The sequence below is a fragment of the Mustela nigripes genome, chromosome 4, assembly GCF_022355385.1.
Source record: "Mustela nigripes isolate SB6536 chromosome 4, MUSNIG.SB6536, whole genome shotgun sequence".
Lineage (NCBI taxonomy): Eukaryota > Metazoa > Chordata > Mammalia > Carnivora > Mustelidae > Mustela > Mustela nigripes.
Window position 1 is genome coordinate 40,865,673 of NC_081560.1, and position 21,698 is coordinate 40,887,370.

Genomic DNA, 21,698 nt, shown 5'->3' on the forward strand with positions numbered 1-21,698 from the left:
CAAACTGGAAGCCTATCTCTCCCACTCCCCTTCACCCATCTTGGTCACCCCCTCCTCCCTCCCTCCTGACAATCACCCGTTTGCTCTCTGTATTTATAGGTCTAATAGGTTCATTTATTTATTTTGTTTGAGATTCCACTTACAAATGAAATCATCTGGTATTTGTCTTAGTCTGACTTCTTTCACTTAGCATAAGACCCTTTAGGTTCCTTCATGTTGTCACGAATGACACAATCTCATCTTTTTATGACTGTGTAATTTTCCATTATATATATATATCTATATATCTATATATATATTATACCTCTAGATAGATAGACAGATAGATATAGACATACCCCACATCTTCCTTATCTGTTCTTCTATTGATGGGCACTTAAGTTGCTCCTATACCTTGGCTACTATAAATAAATACAATAAACATATAAACAGTGCTACATGTATCTTCCTTCTTGAATTAATGTTTTCATTTTCAAGTAATGGAATTACTGGAACATATGGTATTTCTGCTTTTCATTCTTTTGCAGAACTTCCACACTCTTCCACAGTGGCTGGACCAATTTACATTCCCACCAACAGTGCCCAACTGTTCCTTTTTCTCCACATCTTCACCAACACTTGTTACTCCTTTGTCCTTCTGATTTGAGCCATTCTGACAGCTGTGAAGGCATCTAGAGTCAATGAGGAGAATCAGCCACAAACACCTGAATGAACTCTAGAGCATCTTATGTTACAGATGTTCTAGAGGACAGAACACAAGTAGGTTCCTAAGGAAGGTAGCTCTTGCCTCTATGTTGACCCTTTGTTTGTTTTTAATAAAATAGTTAGTAACTTTATCAGTTCCCTGTTGGTGCTATAATAAATTCCAAGCAAACTTAGTAGCTTAAACCACACAAAATATCATCTTACAATCCTGGAGGTCAGAAACCCAAACTGGATCTTACAGATGAACTCCAAGTGTTGGAAAAGCTGCATTCCTTCTGGACACTCTAAAGAAAAATCTATTTCCTTGATTTCCCAGCTTCTAGAGTCTCCCTGCTTTTCTTGGCTCATGGCCCCTTCTTTATATTCCAACCTCTCCTTCCATTGTCATATCTCCAGCTCCTATTTCTGATATTTTGATATTTTTTGATATTTTTGCCTTTCTCTCTTTCTTAGAGAGAGAGAAAGAGAGAGCATATGAGCAGGGACAGGGATTAGGGGAAGAGGGAGAAGGTGGGAGAGAATCTTCCTCAAGCTTCTGGGGCTTGATCTCACCACCCTGAGATCATGACCCAAGGCAGAATCATGTGTCAGATGCTTAGCCAACTGAGCCACCCAGGCACCCCTCTTTTGCCTCTCAAAATGACCCCTTGTGATTATGTTGGGTCCACCTAGATAGTCAAGTGTAATTTCTCTCAGTCAAGATCTCTAAGCATTTCTGAAAAACCTTTTTCACAGATTCCAGGATTAAGACATGAACATCTTTGAAGGACCACTGACCAAGCTGCCATACTGGCAAATGAATCTCATAACCAATTCGAGATTCATGTCAGCATTCTATCCTCGGAAAGCCTTCTCTCATGGCAGCAGAAAAGGAGACAGCCCGCGCTGGCGGGTGTCCGCCTGTTCTTTCTCTGATTGCCTAAAGTAGGGTGCTCAGCAGATTTTTCAAAATGCAAAAAGGGGAATACAAACTGAAATAAAAGAGCTCGCTCAAATATGTGAAGTAAATATACAAAGGAACTTTGTTTTTTGTGGTTTTTTTTTTTTTTTGCCATAAACTGGAAAGAAGAAATGAAAGTTGTTGTATGGTGTCTGGCTTGGGGAAAGGAGACCAGTCCTTGGGCTGGAGTTCCCCACACTTTGCTTCATGAAAACAGCTTCCATCCCAGAGGACAGGGAGTGTCTGCTCTGGTGCCTTGCTCAGGAGGAAGCGTTTACATGACAGTGTTAATCTAGAAATAGGTTTGCCCAAAGTTTGTACGATTTCTCAACCCAAGTGGCTAAATTTAAAGAGGAAAACTCCAGTTTGTGGAAATTTCATGTATATAGGAAACAGAGTAAGGCAGTGAGAAAAGTAAGACTTTCCAGACCAGAGGTTCTTGACTTCAGATCCAGGAACCCCTAGAAAATAAATGGGTTTCAGGGGGTCCATAGTATTCTAAGTTCAGGTATAAAATTGAATATGTTTTCCTAGAAATATGATCCATAGCATTCATCAGATTATCAAAGGGGTGTGTGATTCTATAAAGTATAAGGTATTTCCATAAGGTGATCTATAGAAAAAGATAAAAAGCGCTTGTGTCATTAATTTCCTGGTATAAGAAGTTGTTTCCTTTTATCTGTGAAATGTGCTCACAGTAAACATGGGGACCAATCCACATGGCGGCCCTAGAGCCCATTCTCAGCACCTACTCAAAGTCCAAAGTCCAGATGAAGAAAGCGGACTTTCTGCTCTGGAGAAATTGTGGGGTTTTGAGTGTCCCAAGGAGCATGTATCCTCTGATCATGTGGATGAATAATGACAAAAAGCAAAAGCAATTAAACCATACTTAAATACATGTATTTGCTGGAGGGCACAGCAAGTCAACTGTGAGTCCAAACAATGTGAACTCAATGAGAGCAAAAGTCTTGTAGGTTCTCCTCACTCTCACGCCTCCAGCAATGTCTGACTAGAAGGTGATCAATAACACGCCCTGAATGAATCCATCAACGAAGAGTTTCTAAAAACCTACAAAGACTGTGGGTCCAATTAAATTAGGCTGGCTTTTTAATGTACTCTACCACTAATAAGAAATTTATTTGATTTTATTTAAAAGCCGCACATTGGCCTCGAATAGAAAATTTTAATACTTTATTTGTGATTGTTTTCATGCTGAAAGTCTGAAAGCTGTTCCCTGAAACATTTTGATTTTCATCAATGCAGCATTTTCTTATATTTATATTAAAAAGTCACATATGAAAGCAAATGGGGAGGCAAGACCACTAACTGATGCTTTCCATTTGAAATCATGTAATTTAGGACTTCTGACCCCGTGGAGATAAGAGATCAAAGTTCCAGAGTTAACAGTGACAGGATGAAAGGTTTCTGTGTTTGTTGGTTGAAAATGAACTCTTTCCCTGCATGGTGGAACTCAAAGGCATTATTGGTGTTGCCCTGTGCTAGTTGTATTGTCTTTGGCAGAGCTGGTCTGAGCCAGGCATGGATCACTCCCACACGGCTATCTTATGTCAGACCCAACAAACAGCAGCCTCAGGTCTGTGTTGAAATCTGATCACTTTCTCACATCAAAGAGTGTAAGGAAAGTTTCTGAATCAGAAATTAAGTCGATTTCTTGGGGTGCCTGGGTGGCTCAGTGGGTTAAGCCTCTGCCTTCGGCTCGGATCATGATCTCAGGGTCCTGGGATCGAGTCCCACGTCGGGCTCTCTGCTCTGCGGGGAGCCTGCTTCCTCCTCTCTCTCTCTCTCTGCCTGCCTGTCTGCCTACTTGTGATCTCTGTCTGTCAAATAAATAAAATCTTAAAAGAAAAAAAAAAGAAATTAAGTCGATTTCTTATATTGTGGCTTGCAGCCAAGACGCATTTGGACCCTCCAGGACAAATGTCTCACCAGGTGAAGCAAGGTGCTGGCTGGTTGTTTTCCCTGAACTTGTCAGTTTGCAGGGACTCGACTGCAAATGAGCCCGATTACAAAAAAAAAAAAAAAAAAAAAAAAAAATACTTGGTTAGATGGTCTCGTTCTCTTTTGGCTTAAGTTCTGGGAAAGTAGAAGTGTTGGTGCCACAGTGCAGTGAGGACAAGAGTACTAACTCACTCCTGAAACATATTCCAGCAAAGCAGTGAATTCCAGGGAGAGTGGTGGGTCTAATGAATGGCTGTCAAGAATCTAGTCCCAGGAGATGGAGGGATGAGGGTCTGAAGGTCTCTCTGGGTTGGTCAGAGCAAACTGGCAAATCACTCTGTGTAAGGGCAATGAGTCATATCTGAGATGTTGGCCGACCACCATCATGAAAATTGGCAACCTTGGGGGGGAAGTGTGGGGGAGGAGGTGTTGGAATGGTTCAAAATTCTGGTTCTACCCTGGAGTGGCTTCAAGACTGAGACTCAGGTGTCTCAGATGGCCTTGGGTGCAAAACCAACTTTAGTTTACTGGACTTTAGCCTTGCAGACCAGTGAGAATGGAAAAACTTGTAAGACCAAGACAGACAAATTGGAAGTGGCCCCATGATTACTGATGAAGCTGGCTCTTATCAAGGTGGATATTGGGGCCAGAGTTCAGGGTCTAATGCTTAAAGAAAGCTTGGGCTTATTTTAGGCAGACACCAAGTACCCAGAAGAGGTACAGTCCAGGAGGCAAGGCATAATGGAAATGCAGGCAACAGATAACACAGATAGTCATGTGAGCAAACGGGATGTGGTTTGAGAGGTCAGGCCACATGCAGTGAGACTCCAGCAACTATCTGTAAGGTGGGGAAATGAGGCCTTCTAGCCCCATTGGGAGGGGCAAGAGCTCAACTGGTGTCAGGAGCCTCACAGAAATGCAGGTCAGCTTGGCACCTGGAGAGCTTAGTGGGAATGGAAGCAATGTCAAGTTCAGACACTGAGCCAGCAGGCAGCCTGGAGAACCAATGGCACAAGGTCTCACCCCAAAACACAAAGCCTTGACATATATTAGTCTTCATTTCAGACCTCTCCAGCTGCAACTAGCTGCCTTCCTGCTCTGGGATAAGTTAGTGAGGATCTGGGAGGACTGTCCTCTCAGGGAGAAGCCGGGAAAGCAAATTTGACACACCTGGAGGGAACGCACATCCCCATCAACCTGGAGCAACTCACTTGGGTCTGTGTGTCCCTTAAGGTCTCAGACAGATCCAGACTGTCTAAGAGAAGGCACAAGGAGGCTGAAGCAAACTATACCTGTACCTGAAACTTTGCCCAGTGGCAATGTCCTTGTCTAGGATTCGCTGCCTAAACACATGGAATAAAAGAGAGGAGATAATGTTTTAGCAAAACATTCTGCATCAATTATTTCTTTTAATGTTGAATTTTAAAAATCACATAGTTATACTACAATAAATTTATTGTATCCTAGTTATATTAGGACATTCAGTTCCTATTTAACAATGTTATGTGTATATATATATATGTGTGTGTGTATATTTAAGTATATATTAAATGTTAATATTTAAATATATATTAAATACATATAACATTAAACTTTTACATCATCTGTAAAACATTTTCTAAAATAAAATAGAATAAAATAGGGGCACCTGGGTGGCGCAGTTGGACTAAGAGTCCAACTCTTAGTTTGGGCTCAGGTCATGATCTCAGGGTCATGAGATGGAGCCACACATCAGGCTCTGTGCTTAGCATGGAGTCTGCTTAAGGCTCTCTCTCCCTCTGCCCCAGCCCTCTGTGCGTTCTCTTTCTCTCTCTCTCTCTCACTCACTCGCTCGCTTGCTCTTAAATAAATAAATAGAATAAAATAATAAATTAAAAAATTAAAATAAAGTAAAAATGATGGCCCCTGAAAGTAGAATAGAAGAAACAATTCTTTGAAAGGATATGGAAGAAAGAAGCAGAAAGGATTCTGGATTCAAAATCGTATTTGGGGTTTTCATTCTGGGCTTTGATTCCAGAAAAGTCATCTTGACCTCTCTGAGGCTGTTTTGGGTAACCTTCTGCATGTGTTACCTGCTCCTAACTTGATTCAGGAGAATGGCTTTCCTTGAGCTCTGGGGAGAAGCCAAAGTTCCTCCTTGTTTGTTGGTTCTGAGATTTGTATCAACCTCTTGGTGCTTGAGAACAGGTCACGTGTTATCTCAACCTAGTGCAAAGGTAGCAAATGTCAACAAAGGATTCTACAACTTAAACCCTTACTCCAGTTGCAACATATTAACAAGCTCCAGGCAGATAACCTCTCTTCCTTCACCTCACCCCCTTCTCCTTACCTTCCCTGCAATAAAAACTGATATACCCAAACAAGCAACGTAAGTATTCTTGGGGGACTTAAAAAGTGTGAGCCAGAAAATGTGACTTTTGCTCTCAAGGTGAAGATACATGCCCTTGAAAGTCTTACATGGTCCTTTCATCTTCTGAGTCTGGGTTACTGTCCTTTTGGGACGTGCAGCAACCACCTCTGATCACTAGAAAAGTCCAGTGCTTTGGGGCTGGTTTGATCTCAAATGAAGGACCTTAGTATTCTGAAAAGCACAGCACCAAAGAAATGGGGCAGATATGCCCAAACCCTTAACACCCGGCTGATGCAGACTGGCCAACCTTACCTCAGTCTCCAATCTCACACACTGTTCTGATTATCCACTGTTACATAACAGGTGACACCTAATGTAAGGGCTTAAAACAACAACTATTTTATTACCTCTTTTCCTGGCAGGGTTCCTCTGGTAGGTTTTTTTTGCTTCAAGTAATATCAACTGGGGGTGGGGGAGGAGCTTTGTTGGCATTGAGCTGGAAGTTGGTCTGGAGGGTCCAGGATGGCTTCACTTTTGTTTGGAAGGTCAAAGTTGGTCTCACTCTCATGGCTGGTACGTTTGGAGTGACAACTGGAAGGCTGAGTCAGAAGGGGACTTCTAGGTCTCCACAGGGTCATAGGGTCTGCATGTGATCTCTGTAGCAAAGCCATCAGACTCCTTACCTGGAAGCTCAGAGCTCCAAGAAACCAAAGCAGAGGCTCTGAAAAGCAGTCCTCTGAAAGTCTGTGCCTGGCACTAGCCCAGAAACATGTCTTCCAGACAGCTTTGGTCAACAGTCATGCAGCAGCCCAGATTCAGGAGAAGGGCCAACGGACCCATCTCTCGATAGTGAGAGTGTCAAAGAATTTGAGACCATCTTCAATCCAACAGCCATAAGCACACATAGATACATGCACATACACTAAAACTCAGCAAAACTAAAAAAAAAAAAATTATGAGAGAGTGACTTTTAAAAGCATTATTTAGGATGTGGGATGAGGAGAAAACTGCAGGTCAATTCAGACGGACTCTCTAGGTGTCAGCCCCTGTGGCAGAGCACCCAGGCCCACCGCCCTCGCTTCACTTTGCTCCTCTGTGATCTCCGTTTAAGTTGGCCATCCTCCTCCCACCCCAAATCACCACAAGAAGTAATTTGCAAAGATGGTTTGGGCATCTCCAAGAGGCAAAGAGGATCTGCTGTTGCAGGTGCAGAGACAAAGACCTTTCTGTCTTCCTTCTCTGGGGGGGGGGGGGGAGCGGGGCGGTGGTCAGTGTGGTCAGTGAGGTCACCCTCCTCATGGCTCCTCAAAGCAGCTCATTCCGGCCCTCGGCAAGATGACACCCTTTCCTCCCCATGCTTCCCTTCTCTGCTCCCCTCAGCTGGCTCAGGTCCACAGTCACCCAGGAAATCAGCTTTACCACCTTATTACAAAAACTGTGAAAAACCAGGAGGAAATTGCATGACTCTAGATTTTACCCCCCGACAGCATGACTCTCTCACTTCTTGTTTTCTCTCTACCCGGGACCAGCCTCTCAAATCTGACGGATGCTCGGCCCTTCCCTCATCTGACTCAGAAGTATTTGCACTAGGGTTGAGTTCTGAACCCCAAATATACTGCCTGCCTTTAATGTTTCTTCCTTTCACATAACACTCCTGAGGACATTTTTGAAAAATATCCTCATGGGCTCCACTTCTCTGCTGTAATAGCTAACATATTTTCTCTTCTGGCTCACTCCTCTTTTCCCCCATGAACATTGACTGAGTACCTGCCATGAGTCCAGTGCATGTTCTGTGGGGATGGCACTAAATAAGCTGCCCTCTAGGAACCGCCCACTGGTGGGGGAGTCAATTGCCTACTCTCGTGGCCAGGCTGCAGAAGCGAGGGCTAGGGAGGCACTGAAGACAGAGCCAACTTGTACTTGGCAGAGGACGAGGAAGTCTTCAGTGAGGTGGCCTTGATGGAAAAGGAGGAGTTGTCCTGGAAGATAAGGAGAACACTCTAGGCAGAGTGAAAGCTCATGCAAAGGCACTGAGGCATGAACAGCTGGGAATGTCTGGGGACATCACTGGTAATTTGTTATCACCAGAACACAGAAAACATAGCAAAGTGTCTAGAAACTTGGCTGGGGAGATAACAATCTCCAGATGATGAAGATCCCTTCGAACCTTCTGAGGAATTAACCCTTTCGTTTGGGGGCCCTGAGGAGTTTGGAGCAGTTGTAATACATGATAACATGATCTATTGTGTTTTGACTAAGATTACTACTTTTCTTTAACACTGATTTTATATTTGAGCTCCCCATTATCTTTCTCTTTTTCCTGAAGGCCCGTATAATCTTAACATAAGGTCATTCAGGGATATATTGATTCTGCTTATTTCCCCCCCAACTCTATGTTCAACCCCAACCCCTCTTCCTCCTTCCATCCTCCCAAAGGAAACACTGGCAGGAGTTTGGGGACGACGCTTGACGCACTGCTCTGTGCCAGGCACTAGCAAAGCAATCCCCCCTCACTCTGTCTCTCACTGACTCCTGATGCAACAACTCAGCAAGTCAGCGAGAGACTTTCAGTCTTGATGCAGGAACTCTGGAGAAGCCTGAAGAGACAGAGTGGTCTGAGCTTGCTGTGCACAGCTGGGGCCCATGCCACAGAACAGTCCCCTCCGGTTGAGTCAAGTTCACAGGGTTGCCATTTCTGTAGCCGCTTGATCACCCAGAACCTTGACCATGAGCCCTCTGGTCGACCCCGTAATCTTAGGGCCCTCTGCAACTGCAGCGCCCTATATTTGCTGTGCCATGAAACTTGAAGCTGCTTTTAGCATTTTGTTTACATTTCTTTTGCACCTGACTGCATTTTCCTTGGGGTTCCTTCAAGAAAGTATTTGCAGAAAAGATTTAGTCCATGTTTTTGTTTTTGCTTTTCTATATAGTGGCCAACTCCCCAGTATAGTGGGAGCCTGTCTTACTCATGATGGTCCCCTGACCGCAGGTTGGCCCAACTCGTCTCAGCCTCAGCTGTGATTTTCATGAGGATTTTTGCCAGCTCATTTTCCCATAGTCTCTAGGACAAAAGTTGGAGGGGATAGAGCCTTTGGGAAGCATCAGTCTGCCCAGCATTCAAAGAAAACCCACTGAGAAGAATAGGACAGGTCAGGATGCCTGCTCATTTTATCTTCCAAAAACTCACACAACCTAATCAAACATATTTAATTCAGAAAGAAAAATGTTAATATGCATTTATGCATAATATACATGGTAGGCAAGTGCCTCCAATTCAATTTCTCCTTCTTTTCAGAACCCTGGGTTTTAGCTGAACATGCACTAGAATAAAGACCACCTGCTCCAGCTTCCCTTGCAATTGGGAATATGAATCTATTTCCCAGCATCCCTTGCAGCCAGGTCTGGGTTTTGCTTACCTGAGATGGAAGCAAAAGTGTTAGGGGAGGTTTAGGAAGAAACACCTGTAAAGGGGTAGGTTTGGATTCCACTAGCCTTCTGCTTTCTTCTACTGTTGGCCTGGAGTGTAGACACAAGAGCTGGAGTACTAGCAGCCGTTTTAGACTTTTGCTGATCTTGAAGATGAAAATCAGTTCTAGGATAATGGGACAGAAAATGAGGAGGTGCACCTGGGTGTCGCGGTTGGTTGAGCATCTGCTTTCAGCTCAGGTCATGATCCCAGGATCTTGGGATGGAGCCCTACATCAGGCTTCCTGGTCAGTGGGAAGCCTGCTTCTCCCTCTCCCATTGCCCCCTGATTGTGCGCTCTCTCTCTCTGTTAAATAACTAAATAAAAATCTTAAAAATAAATTAAAGAAGAAAAAGAAAATGAAGAGCTTATGTCCCTAAAAATATCAGGGGACTGCCAGCCTCCCCCTGAACAGCCTAGCCTTGGACTTCTTTTATCTAAAAATGAATGAAAAAAATGAATGGATGAGCTTCAAGCTTATTTTGACGATGTTTATTTGATTTTATTCTCTGTGCATTCAAACTTTACACTTTGGAGATGTTGCTCAAAGTGATTGAAGACTACCCCCTCCCCAGTCTATAGCACATGAGAGTCCAAATCCCTTCCCAAGACACCTGTGAATTCCTGAGCTTGTATTCTCTTGGTCCTTCTGCCTCTGCACTTTCTTCTGCCTCTGCTTCTTCTTGCTCTGATCCAAACAGGAAAGGTGCTCTCATTGATTTCCACAAAAATCCATTCAGGATCTGGGCCAAGGACCATTTCACACATGGCATAGCAAACAACTTGCAAATCTACATCAGACCTTTTTATTAGCTCAGTCTTTTGTCACTGCACTTCCCTGCACTTCTCTCTTGATTTCTAGTCAGAGAGATCCTAGTGTCTCATTTGTCCTGCTTCTCCCTTCACTCTTATTTCTCTGCTCATACACTTTTCCTTCCAGATTATGTCCAAATTCTTCTGCCCTGCTTATGAAAAGTGGTTCACTGACTGCAGCTCCTTTTTCCAAACTTTGATCAGGTGCCCAGCAGACAAACGCAGTGGTTTCTAATAGAATGCACCCTCCTTAGAAGGCTGTGGTTATAAATCGCATACCCCTGCCAGATACATAGCTCTAAAATTCTCAGAACCTACAAGTGTGTGAATGAGGGTGTGGGGTTTGTGGAGAGTGTTGGAGCACACGGCCTGTTGTGTGTCTAGGTTACTTTGCACCGCTGCTTGGCCACCCATCCCCAGAGGATCATTGGCTTATCTCTTGGTGCATGGCTCTTCCTGCTGGAAGCTACCAGCATACCTTTGGGAGAGACATTCCTGGTCTCTACACTCTCACCCACTGCCCACTGTACGCTTACTACTCACATTACATCACAAGTCCACCCGCTGACAAGGGATAGCAACTGTGGCTGGCCACTCCCCTGGGGCTTTCTGAACTCCATCTTTGCATCTACTTATGAGCATTACTAAAATGGAAATCTCTTTAAATGTCCTCAGAAAATGTACAAAGCAAAGCATGATAAAATTCAAATATTACTTGAGGACAATGTTAATTGATCGTTAGCTTTAAATCTATCTAACACTCACATTCTTTTTTTTTTTTTAAGATTTTATTTATTTATTTGACAGAGAGAAAGAGATCCCAAATAGGCAGAGAGACAGGCAGAATGAGATGGGGGGGAGCAGGCTCCCTGCTGAGCAGAGAGCCCGATGCAGGGCTCAATCCCAGGACTCCGGGATCATGACCTGAGCTGAAGGCAGAGGCTCAACCCACTGAGCCACCTAGGTGCCCCACACATTGTCTCTTTAATCCTAGGAATTTTCTATAATATTGGCATCATGTCCCATTTTACAGTGACATCAGCTAATCCCAGAGAGGTGGATCTGCTCACCCAAGGCACACAGCTAAGAAAGAGTGAAGCCACAGTGAGAATGTAGGCACCCCCTCCTAAATTCCTATCTCTTTTAATTAACAGATGTGCAGCCTTGTTGTGGATTAATTTACTATTTCCCTAGCACAGAACAGAAAAAGGACTGGCTAAAGCTAGAATAAATAAGCTCTGACGGGGAAGGAGAGTATCAGCAAAGCGTCTGAGGTTGGTGGGTCTGAACCGAGCACCACCGCAGAGAATCCTGGGAAGCCAGAAGCAAAGAGAGGGACCCTTGGTGTCAGGAAGGGGAGAAAGTCAAAGGGAAGATATGCTTTTGTGACAGAATCAGCTTCTCCAGTATCTCCTGCCATCTAGGTCCCCCCCCCCCCCCCCCCCCCCCCCCCCCCGCCGGTTAAGGGACTTGCTAAGAATGAGATGGCTGAGGCCAAGGCAGGTCAAAAAATAATCAGGAAGCATATTCAGACAGAGCAAACCAGAACCACAGGTGCAGCATCTGGGAATCAGAAACACTCAGCCTTCTGCTACAGGGACTGTGGTTTGAAACTCCCCAAGTAAAGTAACAAAATGCTGCAAGGAAGAAATCTCATTCCTCAAAGCAGATATCAAGAAAATCCGAATTGGAGCATCTGACAGCAGGGGTCCCCTAGGGACACTGTCCAGGGTCCAGCTAGTTATTATAAGCCGCGGGCAGATCCAGAGCCTTTCAGCAAGTTGGGCAGAGATCCTAGGTCTTGTGCACTCAATGATCAATGAACATAGGCAGCCCCGTGGGGGGAAATGAGAGCAGCCAGTCTGGGGGACACCTCGAGGAACCCCCCACTTGGTGACAGAAAGGTGGTGTTTGGGGGAATGCAGGCACATACTTTTGCTTTAACATTAGTTAGCAGAAATCACTTCCTGATTTCTATGTTCTTCTTTTGACCCTGCCCAGTAAGAACTTGACCTTCAAGCATGAAAATCACTCTGTGGAAAACCTACCATGTGTCAAGTATAACTATGACATACCGGCACAGCTGAGAAATCTCACCCCTGGAAACAGTCAAGGACTTGGTCAGCGCTGTACATCTAAGCCAGGAATTCCCAGTTTGGCCAGCCCTGAAGCCTAAGCACCCCAGGTTGCCTCAGGGCTCACTGTTCCTGCCTGGGGGGTGGGGGGTGGTTGTAGGCAGAACTGCAGGCATTGCACACACATTGACCAAGGCTGAAAACTTGCATACAGCATTATGCTGAGAAATTCCTCTCACCCCGAGAGGCCTGCTTACAGCCTGCTCACAGCTATAAATCTAGACCAAAAGAACCTCAGGAGGCCCAGAGTCGATGCCAAGTGCTCTTCTGGAAGCTGCCGGAAGATTCCTCACCTACCTATGGGTTAGCAGATGAAACTGTGCATTCCTGGAGTGTTGCCCAGTACACAGAAGGCATTCGATAGATGCTGCCTTCTCCAACCCATGCCGTTTTCCCACACCTTGGCCTGCACCTTGTGCGGGTGTCTTATCCCTCTCTCCAAGTCTGGCCTGGGGTGCAGATTTCATCACACTGCTGCTGGAATCATAACCAAAGCTTTGATTTACTAAGCGCTGTCTTCTTGCCAGGTACACTGCTTTATAATTGGGTTACATCATTTATGTTAGTCCTTCCAGCAACCCTGTAGGACAAATATTATTACTATTCCAATATAAATGAGGAAACTGAAGCATTTAAAGGTTATATTTGGACATAGGTCTTTTTGTCTTTGCAGTAAAAGCTCTTAATCATTCCATTATGTGGCCTCTCCAGGAAGTCTCTAGAACTTCTCTAGGCCCTGCCCTCTGTGGTGACCTATGACCTGGTGACCTCCAGAGCTTTCCTTGGTCACAGGGTCGGGGACCTTGAGGACCAGCCTCAAAGGAAATCACAGTTCCATGGTGACCAGGGTCATCCATGGCATCTGTTGGTCCAACCTGTCCTGGAACATAAGCAGGAGAACATTCTGGCATATGAGGTCTCTGCTGCAGATTCAGAGATTTGACCAATTGGCCTTTATTTAACTAATGCTTACAAAGAAATCTTCAAACCATAAAAATTAGTATTTCCTACATCCTGGAAAGAATACAACTCTAAAATTCTGCCTGCTATTTTAATTGCCATTTCTGGTTGTTGTTTTTTTTTTTTTTTTAAGATTTATTTATTTATTTATTTATTTGACAGACAGAGATCACAAGTAGGCAGAGAGGCAGGCAGAGAGAGAGAGAGAGAGAGAGGAGGAGGAAGCAGGCTCCCTGCCGTGCAGAGAGCCCGATGCAGGGCTCGATCCCAGAACCTGGGGATCATGACCTGAGCCGAAGGCAGAGGCTTAACCCACTGAGCCACCCAGGCACCCCTTAATTGCTGTTTCTTAAGTAAAAGCAGGAAGAGGAGAAGTAAAGCTCTCTACCAAGTCTGAATGCATTCATAATATTTCACACATTTTATAATAAGCTTCCCTCAGAGCCTAAACAAAGGGGAATAAAAACTGCAGGATTTTCCCAGGCTTATCTAGATGGTGGGACTTTGGCCCAATCCCCTTATCTTGCCTGAGAATGGCAATGACTTTGCTGTATCCTATTTCAAAGCAAAGCACTTAGATTATATGTCTCTTCTCTATCTATGATCTGGTTCCATTCCCCCCCCAACCCAGAGAAACAGTATTTGGTTCTCATCTTCAAAACAGAAAATTGGTCTCTTAAAAGTGAACAAATCATCTACAGGTGGGGAATATTAACATGTTTTGAAATTCTGGAGAAAAGAGATGCATCACACTCAGTCAAGTAAATATGAAGAGGTTAATTCCAGCACGTCCTTTTTCTCATTAGATTTAAAATCCAGCCATGCTGAGTGCTCTTTCCTGTCTATATTGTTTTTCCCTGCGTACTGGACTGAAGGCCCTGAGAAAGCTTGAGGAAAAGAACAACTTGACCAGAATATTCTTCAGCAACAGAATAAGGAGCTCGATCTCACCATATAAAATTATTTAGAGCAAAACTAGATAACTTCTGAATAGAGCCAATTATAATCTCTAGAATGTGTAGATGCTGCTGGTCACATTGCTAAAGGGTGTGTGTTTGTGGTTTTTTTTTTTTTTTTTCAAACCTTCAGTTTTAGTTTTGTTTCATTTTGCACAAGCGAAAGGGGAAGGGCCTCCTAACCACCCCACAGGATGATTCTGGTAAGCCTTGAGGTTCCCCGTGCTTCTGACCGACTTCAGCTGGCGAGCACAGAAGGGCACGTTGTTGCCGCTGCGGCCACCTGGGTCTGTCCTTGGCTTCAGCTTGTAACTCAGAAACCCTGCCTCCTGCCTCCCAGAGACTCTTCGCAGCTCTTAACCGGGCGCAGGCCTCTGGCTCTCGCTGGGGGTTCCGCAAGAGGAACAAGGGGGTCTGTGAGTGTTTGTATGTTTTTCTAGTCCCTTCACACTTATGAAAAGTGTGTCTATGTGAGAGTGTGGGGCATGTGTGGTGGGAGTGTTTCCAAGAGAGGACGTGAGAGGAGGGGAGCTTGAGCAAGAGCTTCTGTGGCCCCAGCTTCGGTGTCCCTCAGAGGGCGGCCTCTCTACGCAGGCTGATCTCTCTGGTGCACAGCCCTGAGATGAAGTCCCTCTGGAATATCCTTTTGGCGACGACTCTGTCCTTACTCCTGCCCCTTCACACATTGGCCTCTCCAGCCTCTGACGACCAGCCCAGCACTGGACACTCCAAGGGCCACACTTGCGTAGGTAAGTGAGGGTTTTGTCTATTTTTCAAGTGGACATAACAATGGGGTCAAATACTCCGCTTGGGTAGTAAATCACCTATCTAATGACGTCACTAGCTGTGAGTTCCAGGTCGGGAGCCAGCAGCCTCACCAACAGAGAAAACCTTTGAGCCTGAGACTGAGCTTTCACACGACCGCACATAAATACCCTACCCAGTTGCTAGTTTGAATTAGTTGTGAAAGTCCTCCACCTCGCTAGTGACTGGCACTTTTTTTTTCTCTTGGGTGGGCAACCCTTAGAAGAGCCTGAAATTCTTACCTCTGTCAGAAGGATAGTGGGCAGTATCACACAGTAGAAGGAAAATGGCCTGTGACCTCAGCATCATCTTCTGTTGCTGAAGGTGGTCCTGATCCTTCTCCTCAGACTCAAGGGTAGAGGACATAGTTCCCTCCTTTCCATGGGGAGTGTTGAAGAATTTGTCGCCCTCCTCTTTAGCCATGGGGGTTCATTTGGTTTCCTATGCAAATGTGGCCCCCAGAGCTCAGGGAGTCTGTTGCTGGCTAGGATTGATGATGCTTTAACACCCCTTTTCCCAGTTCACAACTTCTGGCTAACTCCGCCTGGAGTTGTTGACTGTCCTCATGGTCAGAGGAAAGGCAAGGGTGAGAGGAGTCGGTCATGCAATCAACATGGACTCGTCACTGACTGTGCTGAGCCAGGGCCTGCTGGCCGTCCCAGCTGGAGAGCTCACTGTCTGGATGGCTCCTTGGAGAAACAGGGGTCAAATACTCCATTTTTTTAAACTCCCCATTTGTAAACAGGGGATTTTATCGAGGTGTGTTCTTTTTTTTTTTTTTTTTTTTTTTTAGATTTTATTTATTTATTTGGCAGACAGAGATCACAAGTAGGCAGAAAAGCAGGCAGAGAGAGAGGAAGAAGCGGGCTCCCTGCCGAGCAGAGAGCCCGATGTGGGGCTCGATCCCAGGACCCTGAGATCATGACCTGAGCCGAAGGCAGAGGCTTAACCCACTGAGCCCCCAGGTGTCTCATCGAGGTGTGATTTTGGGGGAAATCACCACGAGGAAGGGTGAAGCAGCAGGAGTAGTTAGGAGGAAAATATGGGCTATGCTGTAGACACACACACACACACACACACACATACACACACACCCTCTGTCAATCCCACAGAGAACTCTGGAGCCAGAAAGGCTCTTCAGAGTGGTCTGAGGCGGGTCTAGACTCTGGAACTACCACAGTGAGCAGTCACTGGATAAGAACCAACCCCATGGGGAGCTCCCTTGGGGGGAGGCAATGCCTTCAGAGGCACGTGGTATGAGCTCTTAACACCAACAGTCCCAGCAACAAGGGGAGGGCGGATCTCCTTAAAGGGAATCTGGGGGTGCTCTGGTTTATGGGGCCAATGTGGGACATGTCTTAGGAAGCAGAGAGGGAAGCTGGTAGTAAGTGGAGGAGCATTGTGGAGGAGGCAGGAGAAGAGAAGGGATACTGGCTAGTCTTCCATTCCTTTCTGATGAAAAGCAGGACAATATGACTTCAAGTCCACTGGCACAAAGGCACCTTCCTCGTGTCCATCCCCCACATGGTCATTGAGTGGCCACCACATGCCAGGCCCTGTGCTCTGAGTTAGAGACACAAAGGTGAATACCAATAATTTTTAAAATGTCTCTGTCCTCAGGAATTCACTACCCAGGTTAGGAGAAAAAAAAATGAGAATCTGGACTGTAAAGATTACGGTGTTTAAGATGAAAGACAAATTGGGCACTTAGTGCACATAGTGATACCCACCTTCCCAGGAACCCTATAAACCACAGCATTCTTGGGAGGGCCAGCAGAAAGCCCAGAGGCACAGAGCGAAGGCAAGCCATTTCAAAGCAGATAACTGCCGAACGCAAGAACCTCATCATATTCATAAAGTCGCCAGAGGAAGGTGAAAATATAAGCTGGGTGAGAAAGAATAGGAGTAGGGTAAAGTGTTAGAATTCTAGAAGAGTTTCCACCCAAGTGTTGAAGACGGAAGCCTCAGGGGTCTCAAAGATTCCATTGTCATTACCTCTCTGCTTAAAGGTGCTGGGCAACCTTGAGAAAAGTTGGTGAGCCAGTAGGATTTCTGGTCATCCAACTGAGTGGTAGGGAATCATCTTGCCAGTTAGCTGCTGGCAATATCCTAATCACCATTCCAAAATAAAATTTTCCCTTGTTCATTAAAGTATACACTGGCCTTGATTTATAAGCTCCTAATAAAATAAAATATTTAGAGTCACCTTCTCAACACATGGAAGTAGTTCTGCTTTCCCATTTTTCATGCAGTTCAATTGAATTAATTGGGTTCCATCCATTTTGATGAAGACTCACTTTTAGTGATTGTAATTGTTTCTTACTCATGAAATTTTTTTGCTGCTGGTCTGCAGCCATTCTTGCCTCTCCCTGGCATTTCTCGATGCTGCCCTCTATCTTTTTTCTGAGTTGCATCTGGGCTAATTGGAATGGTGCGTGGGGAAAGGAAGGGCTCTTCAGCCGTAGCAATTACATTTGTAAGTTAATAACTATGGGACTGCTAACATTTATTGAGCACATATTGTGTAATTAACATTCTTCCAAGAGATTTATATGGACTACCTCATTTAATCATTAGAATGACCTTATGGTTTATAAATCATCACTATTCCCACTGGGCAGGAGAAACAATTGAGACTCAGAGAAACAAGCAACTTGGCCAAGTTTACACAGCCAGGTAAAAACTTGCCTTAGATATCACTGCAAGTGTGATTATGTTTGTTTGTTTGTTTGTTTTCTAAGTGATTAGGTTGGGACACAGTATTTATTCCCCATTTTTTTTTAAATAAAATTTTATTTTCTAACTTTGTCGAGATATAATTCGATACGATAGTTACCCTTTTAAAGTATAATGTTTATTTAGTATATTCATTAACTGTGTCTTGATCATCAGTATTTAATTCAAGCACTTTTATCAAGCTAAAGAGAAACCCAGTATTTATTAGCAACCACTCCCTATCTCCTTGTCCCTTCAGCACTTGAAAGTCACTAGTCTCCCTTATGTCTCTAATGAACACTTCCTATAAATGGAATGGAAGGATGCATGGCTTTTTGTCATTGGCTTCTTTGACTTAGCACAAGGTTTTCAAGGTTCATCCATACTGTAACATGCACCAACTTCCTTTCGTCTTATGAATGAATAATATTGCATCATCCGGATATGCCCCACATTGTTTATCTAGTCATTGTTGATGGACATATGGGTTGTTTCCAGTTCTTAGCTATTCTGAATAATTCTGCTACAGATATCCATGTACAAGGGTTTTGTGTGGACATTTGTTTTCTTTTCTTTTGGGTATATGCCCAGAAGTGGAATTTCCAGGTCATAGGGTAACTCAATGTTTAACGTTTTGAGGATCTGCCAGACTGTTTTCTAGAGCTGTGGCACTGTTTTACATCTCTACACTCATGAACAAGAGGGTACGAATTCCCCATAACCTCCCCAATCCCTTGTTATTACCCATCTCTCTTATTATAGTCATCCTAGAGGATATGGAGGGATACCTCCTTCGAGTTTTGATGTGAATTTCCCAAAATAATGACGATGTTGAACAGCTTTCCACGTGCTTATTGACCATTTGCATATCTCCTTTGACAAAATGTCTATTCAAGCCCTTTGCCCTTCTATTTTTAAGATTTTATTTATTTATTTAGAGAGCATGAATAAGGGGAAGGGCAGAGGGAGAGAGAATCTCTAGCAGACTCCATGCTGAGCACAAAGCTGGAGCCCAACGTAGGGCTCGAATCCAAGACCTTGAGATTATACCCCAAGCTGAAATTCAAAGTCAGATGCTTAACTGAATGAGCCACACAGGCGACTCTCATCTGCCCATTTTTAAATTGGATTACTGTCTTTTTGTTGTTGAATTGTAAAAGTTATTTATATCATCTAGATATATATATATCCCTTATCAAATATATGATTTGTAAATATTTCCCCCCATTTTGTAGGGGTTTCTTTACTCTCTTGATGGTATCCTTGGAAGTGCAGAAGTTTTACATTTTGATGAAGTCCAGTTTATCTATTTTTTTTTCTTTCGCCTGTTATGCTTTTTGTGTCCTATCTAATCCCATATTTTTAAAAAAATTATTGTTTTAACTATTGTTTTCCTATTGTCATGTGCCCATCCCCTTATCTTGTTTCCTAGACATTGGGTTTTGGCAATGCCAATCATCACTCCTGTGGTTGTAAGTAGCAGGAATTAACTTGAGTTAAGCTAGGGTAAGCAGAAAAGAAAAAGGAAGTTTTCTTATGAGAATCTCAAGCATGAATTTTGGAACCAAAAGTCACAAAAACAGAGCTCACTCCATTTTTCTAAAAACAATGAGCCAGGATCCCAAAAATGGTGGCTGCCAGGGTCCCAGGGAGTTTTCCCTGGCCTTTTGGTACTGCTTCCATCTCTGACCCCACAGACCAGCTGGTTTTATTGCTCTAGGCCCTTTGGTTGATTATGGGCTCCCACAGTCCAGTGTTTGCCTACCATTTCTCAGCACACACAGAGATGGACTTTCCTTGCTGTTAAACCAAGAATCTGGGCCAAGTTTTAGGCCACTAAGTAAGGGGCAGGTGGCAATGAGGAGAGCCTACTGCACAGATGTATTTGTGGGGTGAGAAGACTGCTCTCACGGAAGTGGGGAGTGCTGTGACTGGAGAGGTAACTCTACAAGAAACCACCACAGATGTGACTGAGACATTAAGCCAATATCCCTATGGAAACAAAAACCTTCAGCATCAGTCCCAGAAGTAGACTTTACAGTAGAGACCACAGGCAGAAGTGGAGGACATGGACTTAAACATATTGCAGAATCAAGCTGTGCAAAGCCCCAGTGGCCCCCTCCCAATTTACCATGATTTGTTGGCACAGAACTGTACCTCTCATTTGATCACTAAGCAAACGCTGTTTCTAATGCGCTTGAATAAGCAGTGCTCCTTCCTGCCACTTTCCAAATGTTATGGAATCAATAATAAGCCATGTTCATTTCTGCAAAACATCATTTCTCTACCTGGGTGATTTAGGGGCAAAGTAATCTTTATGTTTCTAAATCATTGACATTTTAAATTAATTCATTGAGTTTTGAGGGTTTTTTAAAAATTTTTATTTTATAAAGCACCACATGGTGCTCAGGAAACCTTCTAAAAGGTTAAGAAACAAAACAAAACCAAAAAAGACATCACCTTTCTTCCCCCTCATCCATGTTTGATTAAATATACAGAACGTCTTCAGAGTCCATTAACCCCTGTCTCCCCACCCCACTCCCACTCCCAGCATCCCACACAGTGGTAAGAGATGTCTTTTTAGTTTGGATGATGAGAAAGTGGTGAGTGGTAAGATGACAGGGTCACCAACAAAAATAGGAAAGATTTAGACAGAGCTGGCAGAAAAGTTTAAAAATTTACGATCACAATCTTATATCCAGAAATTTCATTTTCTCTTTTTCTCTGTAACTGAACACTTGTTGCTAAGCCACCACTGCTGCTGCTAACAGAAAACTCTTCATGTTACCCCTTCTGTGTTTACATTTAGTCGCCCTACCCCCTCCTCCACCAGGGTTCTCTTCTTTCCTCTCTGAGGGCTGGTCTCAGTTCTGAGGGCGGGGTTATGTCCCCTCTGCCATGTAAGTTCTCAGCCTCTGAAGGCATGTCTCTGTCCCCAGTCCTGACCGCTCCCATGTGGGGTCTCCCGGCTGGTGTAGCTCCGGGGCTTGTCTCAGCAACACAGTCAAGTCATTCTCCAGGGCCTGCAGCTCACGTTCACCTTCCTAGGTCCTGCAGACCAAGCTGCTCTAACAGGTCACCCCCTGGCTCTCCGCTGAAGCCCCCTGTACTTTGTCCCCCACTTTTCACACCTTCTCCTCTCTTTAATTCCCCTACTTTTATTTTCAAATTCTAGAATTTAACTCCAACCTTAGCACAAATGGTAGGTTTCTGATCATCTCAACTTTCACTCCGCCTACGTTTTTTTCCTGGATTGTTCTGGGCTCACAACTCTGAAGAGGAAGACCACAAAGACAGTCTAGAGACAGAGCAAGCCACAACTTTGGGGAAAGGTCACAAAGTGAGCAAAACTGAAAGAAGTCAAGTTAACAGTATGCTTTTCTTCAGGAAGACTATGAATAAATTTTGGGGAGGAGGGTGAAACTAGATCATAGATCAAATGTACTACAGGAAAGAGGAAAGAAAAGAAAGTTACAAAGCTTTAAGTGTAAAGTTATGATATGTCCATCTATTTGCACAGCTGTTTGTTAGTTTCCACGTATGTGGATGACCTGCCCTTGTCAATCAAAACACAAGACGATCAAAGAGATAAACAAGACAAGACCCCACTACATTCTGTCTCCTAGAGATGCACTTTAGATTCAAAGACAAATAGGTTGAAAGTAAGATAGTTGGAGTAAGTAAAGCATTATCAGACAAAATATACTTTAAGATATGAAACAATCCTGGGGTGCCTGGGTGGCTCAGTCAATGGGGTATCCAACTCTTGATTTCAGCTCAGGTCATGATCTCAGGATCATGGGATCAAGCCCTACATCGGGCTCCATACTAAGTGGAGCCTGCTACGGATTCTTTCTCTCCCTCACCCTCTGTCCCTCCCCTGCTCACAGTCTCA

The 21,698-nt window shown here is 44.2% G+C and overlaps 1 protein-coding gene across 4 annotated transcripts in view; it reads left to right on the plus strand.

Moving 5' to 3' along the window:
• The first annotated feature begins 14,445 nt into the window (after positions 1-14,445).
• The window catches only part of AOAH (acyloxyacyl hydrolase), a 160,671-nt gene continuing 153,418 nt past the window's right edge, over positions 14,446-21,698 (plus strand). For 2 of the 4 annotated variants that reach the window (XM_059395655.1, XM_059395659.1), the window contains exon 1: positions 14,494-15,033. In XM_059395655.1, coding sequence (XP_059251638.1) covers positions 14,907-15,033 — 127 coding nt within the window. In that variant the 5' untranslated portion in view covers positions 14,494-14,906. The other 2 variants (XM_059395657.1, XM_059395658.1) reach the window with 2 other exon arrangements.